Consider the following 13,136-nt stretch of genomic DNA (forward strand, 5'->3'; position numbering starts at 1 on the left):
AAAAAAATGGTAAAAAAACGGCTATATTTTTGGAAATCTGAATTTTTTTTTTATTTTTGGTATTATTTTTTTATTTTAAAAAAAATAATTCCAGCGGAAAAGCCGTTGGCGAATAGAAACGAGCCACGTCGCCTGCTCAGCGGCACGGACGAGCTCGATGCATCGAGCAGCGCCGTGCCAGCGGCGAGCAGGGAGGTGCCGCGCCAGCGGCACGGACATCGTCCGTCCTAGCGAGCACCACTGCGGATGCTTTTATGCGATGGACGCCATAAAAGAAGATGCATCTTGTTGATATGAGTAGCACTTATCAAATCTGGTAAATACTCTTTGAATATACAGTCCCATACCTACATATCCTTGAAATCCCTCTTTTTCGGGAGTGTTTAGGTTCATTCATAGGCCCCTCCGCTTCAGATGTAGGAGCCGCACCTTGTCCATGTCTCGGCCTCGACGTCACTCTCTACTCTTGCCCCAGGTATTACATATCATATCTATTAAAATCATCCGGCATCAAATATTCTATTCCCACAAAATTGGATATCGGGTTCAAGATAGTTTACTCTTTATTAACTAAGAGCATTGGCAATGAGAGCTGATCTCCCGAGGCATGATCGCCCCCATTTGGAAAAGGGGCCTATCATTGGCCCATCTCAACTCACCCCAAAGGACCGTTCCAACGGCTATGGCCGATCTCCATGGGGCCATGATCGGCCCATCATTGTGTTGATAGGGCCGATCTAAACTCTAATCATCGGCCCTATCAAAATATTTTTTATTTATTTTTAAACCTTCTATATATACTTCCATACCCGAATATTTGCATTCACCCCTTCATTCTCACTCTATACTTCTCTTTATCTCTTTAGATAATGAATTCCGACAATTATTTATATTCACCCTCTTCAATTTTTTTAAAAATTAATTACTCACTCTGTCACAGCTCAAGTGATTGATTTCTTTTTTAGCGATATTTTGAGAACATGATAATTAAAGTAAAAAAGAGTATAACGTAGAAGAGAGCTTCACCTACTTTATTATCTTTTTTACTTTACTTTCTCTCCGCTTTAACTATTTATTATCATTTTTCCTCAAACACGTGCCGAAAAGCAGTCAATCACTAGAAATGAGACGGAGGAAGTATGTTTTTAACAATTTTTCGTCTTGAACTTATTTTTTTTACTAATTTTTCTCATTTTATTTGATAATAATAATTAAAAATGAAATATAGAAATAATGCTAATGTGGAAATGAGATGGCTGAAAATTGAAATAGGCTCTTCAATTGTAGGGAGATAGACCCCTGGATTAAAATGCTGATGTGACAGGAGGAAATGGAAATAGGCCCTTGAAATGAGCATTTGTATTATGAATGCTCTAATGGGTATTGAGTATAACCCAAGTAACTGATTGAATTTACATACCCAGTTTTAATAATTTAGTTAGATTTTCATTCCATTTTCCAATTTCATTTATAAGAGAGCCTAAAATGAAAAGATAACAAAATCAACTAACGCAATAGTGGACTAACGCCAAACTATTGATAAGCTATTGCTAGGGCGTTCTTAGAGCACTCACAATGGAGGCCGATCGCAAGTGCCAAGAGATCGGCCTCCCCATCGGCTCCCACAGGCCACCATTGCCGGGGGGAGGGCCGATTCCCCTTCCGCATCGCCTCCGCCCCATGACTGATCAATCGCCCCAGCCGATAGTGCATGGGCTCCGCATCGGCCCTGCGATGGGCATCCATTGCAGAGGCTCGGGCCGATGGCGGAGCCGATTTTCATTTTTTTAAAATTTAATTACTTCTATATATACCTCATTCCTCCATTTCACATATTCATCTCTCAATTTACTTCTATCCAATAATTTTTTTACTTCTCTCTAGCAAAATGAATTCCAATGAGGCCAATAATTCCGGCGATAACCAGTTTACTGGCCACGGAGGTCAGTTTTCGAACCTGCTAGCGAGAAACCAATTTCCCGGAGGGGACCAATTTCCTGTGGAAAACATGTTCGGGATGGGAAACCAATCCCAGTTTGGGATGGGTTCAAACCAGATTCCGTCTCAAGGAGGTCTACCTTTTCTCCACGGAAGCCAATATGCTGGCTTCCCACAAAGCAGCTACGTCGGTGCTGGTAGACCGATGAACACATCGAGTTCCGGCGATGATGTCTACTGCCCAACGATGAGCCCAAGCGTGTTTGGTACTCCCGGGACTGACGAATCTACTGTTCCGTTAAGAGACTTGAACTTCAGCACCGACGAGTACGAGGTGTCTGATATGGAGCCATCTCCTCCTAGGCAAAGGCGACGAAGGGGTAGAGGAAGGAGAAAGTGGGGGGCAAGTATGAGGGCGGACAGGGTGGGCGCACAAGGAGTACCTACTCCATTGAGGAGTCGATTGCTCTTGCTCATTATTAGGCAGATATCTCTGAGGATCCGATTATAGCCAACAATCAAGGCGAAGGCGGTTTCTGAGGGATTTGGAGTCAGACCACCATTGCTATTGCTCTTACTATGAATGCTCTTAAAAGAATGAGAATAAAATCAACTAACGCCTTAAATTAGAATAACACACACTCTCTCTCACACATTCATACACTCTCTCACACATTCATACACACAGACAGTCCTGACTCCTCTCACCGTCACACCAGTAAACAACTGTCCACCACGAGTCCTCCACCACCACTCACCACCATCCCCTTGCGGCATAATCCTATCTAAACTCATTATTCCGCCACCGCACCGGAGCTGATTTTAACAAAATTCCGCTCATAAACGAGAGACACAGCAACGATTAGAAAAGGGGGAAAAACGGAGGAAAAACAGAAACCGAATATTTTGACCCGACCTGACTGCCTGAGTCCTCCATTTACCAGCACACTCTTCTCTCTCTCTCTAGAAACAATTTCTATATTTCCACGTAGGCATATGTCTCTCCAATTTTCCTCCAGTTGACTCGAAAGCAACCAGCACAGTAGAGAGAGAAAAATGGTGAAGCTCGTCGCACAAAATCAAGCGAATTGAGGTCGTGGGGAATTTCTTTCTAACTCGGATGTCGAGAGAGGAAGACTCACCGAAGAAATTCCGCGTTCTCGTCGAGAACGCGGAGCGAAAGTTCGCGCGCGTGCGCGACGCGCCGCTGCATCCCTACGGCGGGAGCGGACCGCAGTACGGCCACTTCTTCCACAAGGTTTTCAAGGCGTATATGCGGCTGTGGAAGTACCAGCAGGAAAATAGGGCTAAATTGATGGAATCGGGCCTCCAGCGGTGGGAGATTGGGGAGATCGCTTCGCGAATCGGCCAACTCTATTTCAACCAGTATTTGAGGACTAGCGAGGCTCGGTTTCTTCTCGAAGCCTACATATTCTACGAGGCGATTTTCAATAGGAGGTATTTCGAGGGTTCGACCAAGGATCGAGGGGTTAGGTTTAAGGAATTGAGGTTCTACGCCAGGTTCCTGATGGTCTCCTTGATTATGAATCATGTCGAGATGGTGAAGCTCCTTGTTCAGAGGTTTAAGGATCTCGTCGATGACAGTAGAGTTAATTTTCGGGTAATTATTTGGTACTCTTTCCTTTTGAGATTCGAGTTTCTCTAAATTTGTGATATAATTGGTCTGAGTATCTCTTTCAGATGTGTTGCCCTTTCTACTATCAATTGTTTTCTATAGGTTAATCTTTTCCTTGCTTGATTGGAAATTGTGATTCTCTTCGGTGTGTGGGGCTCGTTCATCATTAATTCTTCCATAGTACTGTAATTAGCTAATATTTTATTTTTCAACTGGCTATTACCGGGAAATTTTTGTGCAAATCGTGATGCTATGTTTTTCTGGTGAAGTCAATGGACTAGTTTGTCTTGAGTTGTGGACATATATGGTTAGCTGTTGAAAGTCTAGAAAATTTGGGGTATATCTGCTTACAAGTTACATCTATATATAGTGGCAAGGATGAAATTAACCTTATCTATTTGTTAAGAGCATGTACAGATGTATCTACAATGCCTTAATAAGTACTCCTACATAATTGTGGTTAAAATCTTTTGTATAATTCGTATAAGTGGTCTACTTTGTTCTCCTTCGACGCTCTAGATACATAATTTGTAAGTAAACAATATTCCTTTCGCAGAATAAAGTCTAACTGTATAAAGGCAATGGTGGTGCATAAATGTTCTAGTTACAGTGGGAAAGAAATTATTAAATAGGCATGCACTCTCGAAGGTCTTTGGCTCATCTCCAGTAATAATTGGCCTTAGTAAATTAAAAGTTTATGTTCATATTATTAAATTCGTTTCCACAGGGTCTCAGTCTTATGTCGGTCTCAGGTAATTTATTTGCCATGATAACAAGTTTGGTTTTACTCATGCAGTTTGTCCATTTTATTTCATTCTTTAATCAGCTCTCCAGCAAATCATACACAATTTGATATCTATATAAAGCTGTAAAAGTTCTGTATGCATATCTAATTTATGGTATGGCTTTTTATGTGAACATTGATAAATTTTGCTGCATAACTGTGTAACCAACAGTATAGTTTCTCGTATAGGGTACCAACTTCAAAGAATGGAGGTTGGTGGTCCAAGAAATCATGCGGTTTACAGAAGCTGATTCAGGTAGCACCAGTTCTAGGCCATTGCGCTATACTGTCATGTTTGATTCATATCCAGCCTCACTTCCGTATGTGGCCCGATTTCACGCAAAGAGACTTTTGAAGTTTAGAGATGCACTGCTGACCAGTTATCACAAAAATGAGGCAATACATTTATGTTTTTTCAGATTTTTGGCTATTACATTCGTAAAGTTGAAACCATATAACACTTTGAGCAATGCACTCTATATGGCATGTCAGGTTAAATTTGCAGAACTTACTTTAGATACTTTTAGAATGCTGCAATCTTTGGAATGGGAACCTAGTGGATCTTTCTACCAGAAGCACCCTGTTGAACCGAGGGAGAATGGTGGACCAGCTGATCATTCTGTTACCTCAGGATTGATAGATGTAAATTTGATGGCAGATATGACAGATCCCAATCTACCTCCAAATCCTAAAAAAGCTGTTCTCTACCGTCCATCTGTGACTCAGTTTATAGCTGTGAGTTATATAATCCTGGCCTTATGAGTTACCTTTTTTTGTGTTATAGTTTGTGCTTGAAATTAGATCTTGACTGAAAGTTTGAACTCAAACTGTAACCCTTTAAAAGCCATAAGTTTCAGCTTTTATGAGCACATTTCAATTCTGACTCTGGCCATTTTCCAGGTGATTGCAGCAATTTGTGAGGAACTTCCAACCGATAGTGTTATGCTCTTATATGTGTCTGCTGCAGGTTACGTATTACTAAATTACTGATTGCTTATCTGAGCTTGATATAATCATGCCGGCTGATATCATCTTCCATATCAGGGAATTCTGGTTATTCTAGTACTTCGCAAGTAGAAAATAATGAGATTACAAGAAAATCTTCTCTGCCCAGTGCCTCTTCCAGCAGCCATCGTCAACAGAGGAATGGTTTTTATGAAAATCACATTACTACAAAGGGGCATTCAAATCTATATTATGAGGATTATTTAGTGTTAGGTCCAAGCAGAAATGGAAGTATGTTTTCAAAAATTGCTTATTTTTGTTCTTCTCCACATTAGGATATTATAGCCAATGAAAGTAGTTTAATTATGTTTTCTGTTCTTATCTTATGACCTTGTGTTTATGATACAGGTTCAAATATCCTCTTCCCTGGTGATCTGATTCCTTTTACTAGAAGGCCTCTTTTCCTGATAATAGATAGTAATAACAGCCATGCATTCAAGGCAGGTTTGTTAGAACTTTGTAGAGTGACTTTAATCGAAGTATTTACTTAGCAATGAACTGTATATCTCAGAGAAGTTTTAATGCTCCAGAACCGTTGGTATGTTGATATTCAGCAATATCAGCTAACCATTTCTCTTATCATTTTTTGTAGATTTTACACAAGATTTTACACAAACTTGTGCTCGTGGAATTTCCAGAGAAAAATCTTTTACTTAATTTGTTGTTAATGTATACTATGTTTGTAGCTCCAATATAGGTAATGTTATCTGTTAAACATCATGTAGAACGAACAGGACCAAAATGTTTGGCACAAAAACTGAACTTTGAAGTAAATGTTCTCATGTTTGTAAGTCCCTGCAAGCCAATTACATGCATTAAAATTGAGTTTGAAACTAACTACTCACTAGCTTTTCCTTTCTTAGTATGATACACTGTCGATTTCTCTATGCTTCTTTTGGCTGGCGTTCTAGGCCTGCCTGTCTATGCTTAGCCCAGAGGCGGTTTCCAGTAGTTGTGGTTTAGTACATCCTTTAACATTTACCAAACTAAACTAATTGCTACTAATATAAATGAAGCATGTTCTTTATACCTTCACTGGTGATTCTGAAAATTGGTTTGGAAGTACCAATTTTGCTGTTAGGCGCTGACATGCAAAATGGTAATCAGGTTTTACGTGGAGCAGAAAGGGGTGAACCGGTTGCTTTGTTTCTTTCTCCTTTAAGTCCATCATTCAAGAATTCGAGTGTTATTGACTCAACACGCCATGGAAGTCAGTTCACGTTCTTTCTGACTGCTCCTTTACTGGCTTTCTGCCAGCTATTTGATTTTAACTTAACAGAAGATGACAAGGTCAGGGAACTTTTGATCAGTAGTTCTCTTCAGAATTTGGCTCCTTTACTATCTAGCTGATTCTGGTAAATGATCTTTTTTTCAGAATATGTCCAGCACAGAAAGCATCCTCTCCGCTGCTTTCTCCAAATGGGAGCAAATTCTCTGTACTTCAGCTGATCTGGACCTTGTCTGGGCTCAACTTTTGTCTGATCCATTTCTTCGCCGGCTTATTCTGAGGTACTTAGTTTCTGTCTCCAACCATCCATGTGATCAACTTAGTTTATTCTAATAGTTTTATTTTTGTCAGTGACGAGTTACAATAAGAGGCCTTGGCAAGTGAACTAATTTATTCTAATAGTTTTTATTTTCTTTTGAACCCATTACTTTAGTCATCATTAGCAATGGTGCCATATGCGAACTAGTACCAAGTCTCTCTAGTGGCTTCGGAACTGAACTATGATAATTATACATCTTCAATCATATGCCTTGACTGAGTTAATAACATTTTCTAGGCATCATCTCCGAGGTACATGCAAAGTTCAGAATATAGTAATCCATCGAAACATGCCCCCTTTAGAACATGTTATTGAAGCCTTCGAACTTAGTTATCTCGAACTTGGTTATTTGCTTCCTGAGGCATCCAAGACACGAGTTTTTGATCTAAGACATGTTTTTCTTGAACTACTTTATACAACAGCGTAACTTGGTGATTGTACTGTTCTTTCATTTCTCCAGATTCATATTCTGCCGCGCTGTTCTTACTCTGTTTTGCAAAAGAGAGGAGGGCGACCAATATTTGCCTATTTGTATACCTGAACTTCCGAGTTCAGTATCTGCCAACTCCAAAGCTGTGCAACCTGCAATCACCCAACTCGCGAATCACCTCAAGGTCACAGACTGCTTTAGATCCCTTTAACTACTTATAAAAGGGACTAGTAAACTGTATATTGGAGTATGATAGAATCGTATAATCTGCCACCTCTTGGGAGAAATACTTTGAATACCTACAATCAAGTTACGCAAGCAGTATGTAATGGTGATCGATAGTCTCGGGCCATTGGTTTCTTCGAGGCAACTAACAGTACCAAATGGTTGTGAATGCAGTTGTTCAAAGTCATGCATAGTGTCGGTGTGGCTGAGTTGATGGTTTATTAGCCAGTTGGGGTTTCTGAGTTTTATAGTTTGTTAAATTATCACAAAAATTAGGAGTAATTTGTTCATAACTTTTGTAAAACAGAATGAAGTAGGTGTTGAGGTTCTCCATTTTTGTATATCCATTTGTTTTATCCTGTCTCGCCGTGACTTGGGTTCTAATAACTGGTGTGTATTTGAGCATTTGGTGCATAGTTGATGGAACTTATGTAAGATTACCAATGTGAACTGAAATATTCATGATTCATTATACATTTTCAAATTGTGGTTATTGCTCTCTTTTATGTGTGTAAAATTAGGTTTGGATTCAAGTCTAATGTCGGATGTAATCCTCATTAAACTCAAATGAGTCAAATATACTTTTTTGTGTAGTTTTTCATTTATAACTGAAACATGACTTGTTGATTTCTAATGATATAATATTTGACGAATTGAATTATCAACATGCATTATAAAATTCTACTATTAACATATGCTTGCGACACTTCCAATCATGAATCAGCACACAAACTAACTGAACTTGTGCACCTATCGATTTTTAGTTATCTAACCTTATATGTTACCATCCGTGCCTTATATGTGATTGACGTCTTTCCCTTGCACTTGGGCGTCTTTTGACCCATTGGGCGGCTTCTACTCGGCGCAATGCTCGCACTTGCATCCCTCATTCTTGATATTCTACTTGTGTATTGTCAGTTCCTAACGATTTGTTCTCTTCTATCCGTCATGGCCTGATCCTCCGTTGCCCGACTACTTCTTGTAGTTGTGCACCTTCTCCCAAGTCTTAAGGTACTTGAAGACCTACTTGTTCTCGATATTATGTGCCCCTCTAATCAAATCCGTCTCACCCCAGTTGTTCTTCCATTGCGACTCCATATGGTTGTAGATGGTGCATACTTTATGTACTTTTAGGATGTACCACATTGTATATATATCAAATGCTTTAATTTTTATCAAAATGTCCATACCATTTTACTAGGCTGTATATATCAATTGCTTTTTACCTAAAATTCAACACCATTTTTGGAGTCAACAACATAATCTTCGTTAATGTCAAAATAATCTAATGACTCTTGTTTGTTATATGTTACTTCCTCCGTCCTTGTAAAATAGGCCTCATTAGTGAATGACATGAGATTTAATGAAAAATTGGTAAAATATGATAAAGAAAGAGAAAATGTGGGTAAAGTATGAAAGAGAGGAGAAAAAGTAAGAAATGGACCGAGAAAAAGTAAATAAAGTAAAAACATAATTTCCAATTTTGAAAATTGACGTGAATACCTAAAAAAAGAAAAATAAAATTATTTTTTATAGACAAATTTGTTAATAATATGGAGTAGAGGGACATAGTTCTCTTCTCTCCTATCCAGATCAAGATATTTCGGTTCGATCAAATCCAAATTGGGTAGCCCAATTAATTTTATGCAAATGATGGGCCTATACCTTTATTCTTGGGCCAATCAACAGTTATTTTCGGCTGCATATATATAAGAGTTCCCAAAAATTCATCCAGTTTTCGAAACCCTAGTGTTGGAGAAGAGAGGGCCGTAGTGATTCTCAGTTTCTCACGTCCTCTTGCGCCAATGAAGGTTTAATCTCTCTCTCTCTCTCTCTCGCACAGCACACACACAAGAGCTCAGCCGTTGCTCATCTCTTAATGTGGATTTATGATTTATTTTTCATTTGATAGTTCAACATAGCCAATCCGACCACTGGATGCCAGAAGAAGCTGGAAATCGACGATGACCTTAAACTGTATATCTTCTTTCCTCGCTTGCTTAATCTCCTATTTGATCATACCTTTCGTATTATTGTTAAATCTGGATACTTTGGTTTCCATAGGAATTCGTTTATGTTATTGTAACTTTAGATATGCTTGAATTAGCTCGTGTATACTTTATATTTTGAGTTTTTAGCTCCGTCGAAAATTTCATTTACTTTGTCCTTCCTTTCGTCATTGATTTGTATAAGAATTAACATGATAAAATCTTCAAAACATTGAAGATGTTTTAGCCTAGAAAACTGCCTGTTTTTCTGTTTAAACTGCGACTGTTTGGTGCATTTCGGTCTTAGCAAATTGGCTTTAAATTTTAGTTACATATATGATCTCATATTATGATTGATATAGGCGAATTTGCTGGAGATGTCTTAACCGTGATGCTGTTTAATGTCAGCTATGTTAACTTTTTGTCTTCCTTACTGTATTTTTAAATTAGTAGCTTGCCTGATTTTATTGTTGCATCTCTTTTTTTCCCTGAATTTCTTGAACAGTCTTTTTGCCATTGCTGATTGTATGTAATATTGCCTCTTGCATTGTTCTTCACATCTTAGTGTTTTGTACAATTTATATTTTGAATAGATAGAACTATGAAAAGTTTAAAATTAAATGTCTTGCTTCGGTTGTTTCTTTTTTTGTATATGTCACCATGGAGGGTGTATGATGCTTAGTGATTATAATTGTACTAATTGTGTGGCGTATGAGCTGTGCTGTATACACCAAGCTGTGATCTATGTGCCTGATCCTAGTTCATTCTGTCAATTGCAGCCGGGTTTTTTGGGACAAGAGGATATCTCAAGAAGTCAGTGGAGATGCACTTGGAGATGTATGCTTTTATTTGTTGATTTATTGGTCATGATTGATACAAAAATCTTTTTTTGCTTATGCTAATTCTAACATGTTGACCCAAATATTCAGGAGTTCAAAGGGTATGTTTTCAAGATTATGGGTGGTTGTGACAAGCAGGGCTTCCCAATGAAGCAGGGTGTCCTGACCCCTGGTCGTGTGAGACTCCTGCTGCACCGTGGTATGTATGGTGCCTTTAATCAGGCTCCCCCCTATTGAATAATTTTCTATGGATCATGAAATTTTTAATTGAGATACACATATTTGAACAGGAACCCCATGCTTCCGTGGATATGGTAGGAGAAACGGTGAACGCAGAAGGAAGTCTGTCCGTGGCTGCATTGTGAGCCCTGATCTCTCTGTCCTTAACTTGGTTATTGTGAAAAAGGGCGACAATGATCTTCCTGGTCTCACTGACACTGAGAAACCAAGGATGAGAGGTCCAAAGAGGGCTTCAAAGATACGCAAGCTCTTCAACCTTAACAAGGAAGATGATGTCAGGAAGTATGTTAACACATACCGTCGTGAATTCACCACCAAAGCTGGTGAGTTTTAGCATTTCCATGTTATATCCTTCGAATGACTTTTGATGCATATGGATTAAGTTGACATCTAATATATGAACACAGGGAAGAAAGTCAGCAAAGCTCCTAAGATTCAAAGGTTGGTCACTCCCCTCACCCTGCAGAGGAAGAGAGGCAGAATTGCTGAGAAAAAGAAGAGAATCGCCAAGGCTAAATCAGAAGCTGCTGATTACCAAAAGCTCCTTGCTCAAAGGTTGAAGGAGCAAAGGGAAAGACGCAGTGAGAGCTTGGCTAAGAGGAGGTCTAAACTCTCTACAGCCTCGAAGCCATCTATTGCTGCTTGATTGTCTTCTAGGATCTCATACCCTTCGTGTATGTCAGTGCCATTTTTGGCTTGGTGTTTTGCTGGTCTTAGCTTAAGGGGTTTCTATGTTTTTTCTGCTTCTTTCTACTCTGCTTCTCTGAACAATTTCGAAGCTTGTGTTTTTTAATATACTCTAGTTTAATATTTATACGTTTCTGTATTTGTAATGGTATTAGCTTTGCAAATTTTGGATAAGTGTAGAAAGAAAAACATAATGAATGCTACATTCGCAGAGCAGGATAATTGTAGAAAGAAAAACGTATTGGATTGTTAGTGGAGAAGGAAGCATAAGATTTTGGAGAGAAAGAGGGGAATGAAGCATAAGATTTTGGAGAGAAACTTTTTTAAAAGTAAAACTGCAGTTTCGTCGAATTTTGGTATATTTTGCAATTTTGAAAATAACCAATTTTATCATAATTTTTAACAATTCCCAATTGTCATATAGCATAAAATTTCATCATGTTACACTTTTTAATTTATCGATGTAATGCGTATATGTTTAAAATATAAAGCATAATTGATTAAATACATTAAATTACGTCGTTTAAATAGATGAATGTTTTGTTCGCACAATATTTTTCGTTCCAAAATCATCTTGATTTCACTCAAATCATAGACAATGTGACAAATGAGAAAAATGTCAAGATTAATGGTTAATTTTGCCATCTATATAAAATAAATAAAAGGGCAAATTGTCAGTAAAGTCGTGGACTTTCAACATAGTTTGGTTGTTCTTGTGAACTTTAAATATTGCATGAAAAGTTATGAACTTTACCGGATTGTGTAAATTTCCTATCCAACCCGACCCGATAAATTTCCTACACAATTAATTATCATACGTGGCGCATCGGATCGGAGGCGTGACTCGACAAAACTCCACTAATTCTTATTACTCATCTTCTATCTTTGCAATCTCTGATCCTGGATTTATCACAAACACACAAGTAGCACAAATGAAAACATACAAATTGAATTCAGCATACAAATCGACATAAACATACAAATCGAATTCAACATAAAAGTAGCATTAATTCCACAATTCGAATTGAATCCGAAATTTGTCATTTGCCGAGTCACGTATCCGGCGCGCCACGTAGCTGTTAGAGTTTTGTATACTAGAAATCACCTTTCGAGTGATTAAATACTGTAATAACTCTTATTTTATTTTCCAAGGAATAAAACGGATTATTTTTGTCATAATGTTGTTATGTTTTATATTTAATGGTTGTTTTATTACATGTTTAAATGTATAAGAAACTTAACAAAGTCCAAGTCTTTGTTTTAGTAGACCGGTTGTGGGCGTCGTTCACTTTAAGGTAGCACGGTCAGTTTTGAACAAAGAAAAAAAAGAATTTCACAACCTAGATAGGCTTTGACTACCTATCGAGAAAGGTTGCAATGTCAGTCCTATTGTTTCTAAGCCTTAGTGAAATAAGATGACATTGGTGTGGTATAGCACTGAACGGATCTAACAGCAAGACGTGTCTTTATGCTATCTACTGAAAGACGAGGTCTTGATAAATAAGTATTTCTTAATCTATATACGTTAGCATTGAGCATACGATATTGATTAAGCACTACTTTGACTTATCAAATGGTGCAGGTTTTTCGTAACCCAATAAGCCTAATATATTGGTTGGTAGTGATTAATTTATAGTGGTGTTAGGATTGCTATTATGTAGAAATGCACGCGAGGGGAGTCTCGTTTGATAATATCCTCAAGGGGAGCATGAAACAAGGTTTTATTATTCGGAACCTAGCTAGTTGGAGTTTGATTACTCTATGAATAATAAATAAGGGTTTCGTGCTAAGTCCACTCTAGGAATTAATAAGAATTT

At 38.2% G+C, this 13,136-nt stretch overlaps 2 protein-coding genes across 2 annotated transcripts; both read left to right on the forward strand.

The window, feature by feature from the left end:
* The first annotated feature begins 2,591 nt into the window (after window positions 1-2,591).
* On the forward strand, window positions 2,592-8,058 carry LOC121774834 (protein SCAI homolog). Its single transcript, XM_042171694.1, has 9 exons — window positions 2,592-3,559; window positions 4,548-4,754; window positions 4,851-5,093; window positions 5,259-5,325; window positions 5,403-5,594; window positions 5,712-5,803; window positions 6,471-6,653; window positions 6,739-6,872; window positions 7,371-8,058. Exons 1-9 carry the CDS (start codon window positions 3,059-3,061, stop codon window positions 7,549-7,551), a joined length of 1,800 nt encoding a protein of 599 aa, XP_042027628.1. The 5' UTR covers window positions 2,592-3,058; the 3' UTR covers window positions 7,552-8,058.
* A 1,241-nt stretch (window positions 8,059-9,299) lies between these two features.
* Window positions 9,300-11,458, forward strand: LOC121774935 (40S ribosomal protein S6-like). The gene is made up of 6 exons (XM_042171850.1): window positions 9,300-9,376; window positions 9,478-9,542; window positions 10,333-10,390; window positions 10,483-10,591; window positions 10,683-10,955; window positions 11,040-11,458. The coding sequence occupies exons 1-6, from the start codon at window positions 9,371-9,373 to the stop codon at window positions 11,276-11,278; spliced, it is 750 nt and encodes a 249-aa protein (XP_042027784.1). The 5' UTR covers window positions 9,300-9,370; the 3' UTR covers window positions 11,279-11,458.
* Window positions 11,459-13,136: the final 1,678 nt, after the last annotated feature.

Source organism: Salvia splendens, chromosome 17 (assembly GCF_004379255.2).
Source record: "Salvia splendens isolate huo1 chromosome 17, SspV2, whole genome shotgun sequence".
Classification (NCBI taxonomy): domain Eukaryota; kingdom Viridiplantae; phylum Streptophyta; class Magnoliopsida; order Lamiales; family Lamiaceae; genus Salvia; species Salvia splendens.

Bases quoted from the DNA above. Each gene is read 5' to 3' on its own strand.
- LOC121774834 (XM_042171694.1), top strand. From the start codon at position 3,059: ATGTCGAGAGAGGAAGACTCACCGAAGAAATTCCGCGTTCTCGTCGAG. The intron at 5,595-5,711 runs GTATGTTTTCAA...TTTATGATACAG, and splicing joins AGGTCCAAGCAGAAATGGAA to GTTCAAATATCCTCTTCCCT. The intron at 5,804-6,470 runs GCAGGTTTGTTA...AATGGTAATCAG, and splicing joins ATAACAGCCATGCATTCAAG to GTTTTACGTGGAGCAGAAAG.
- LOC121774935 (XM_042171850.1), top strand. The intron at 9,543-10,332 runs GTATATCTTCTT...TGTCAATTGCAG, and splicing joins ATCGACGATGACCTTAAACT to CCGGGTTTTTTGGGACAAGA. The intron at 10,592-10,682 runs GTATGTATGGTG...ATATTTGAACAG, and splicing joins GAGACTCCTGCTGCACCGTG to GAACCCCATGCTTCCGTGGA.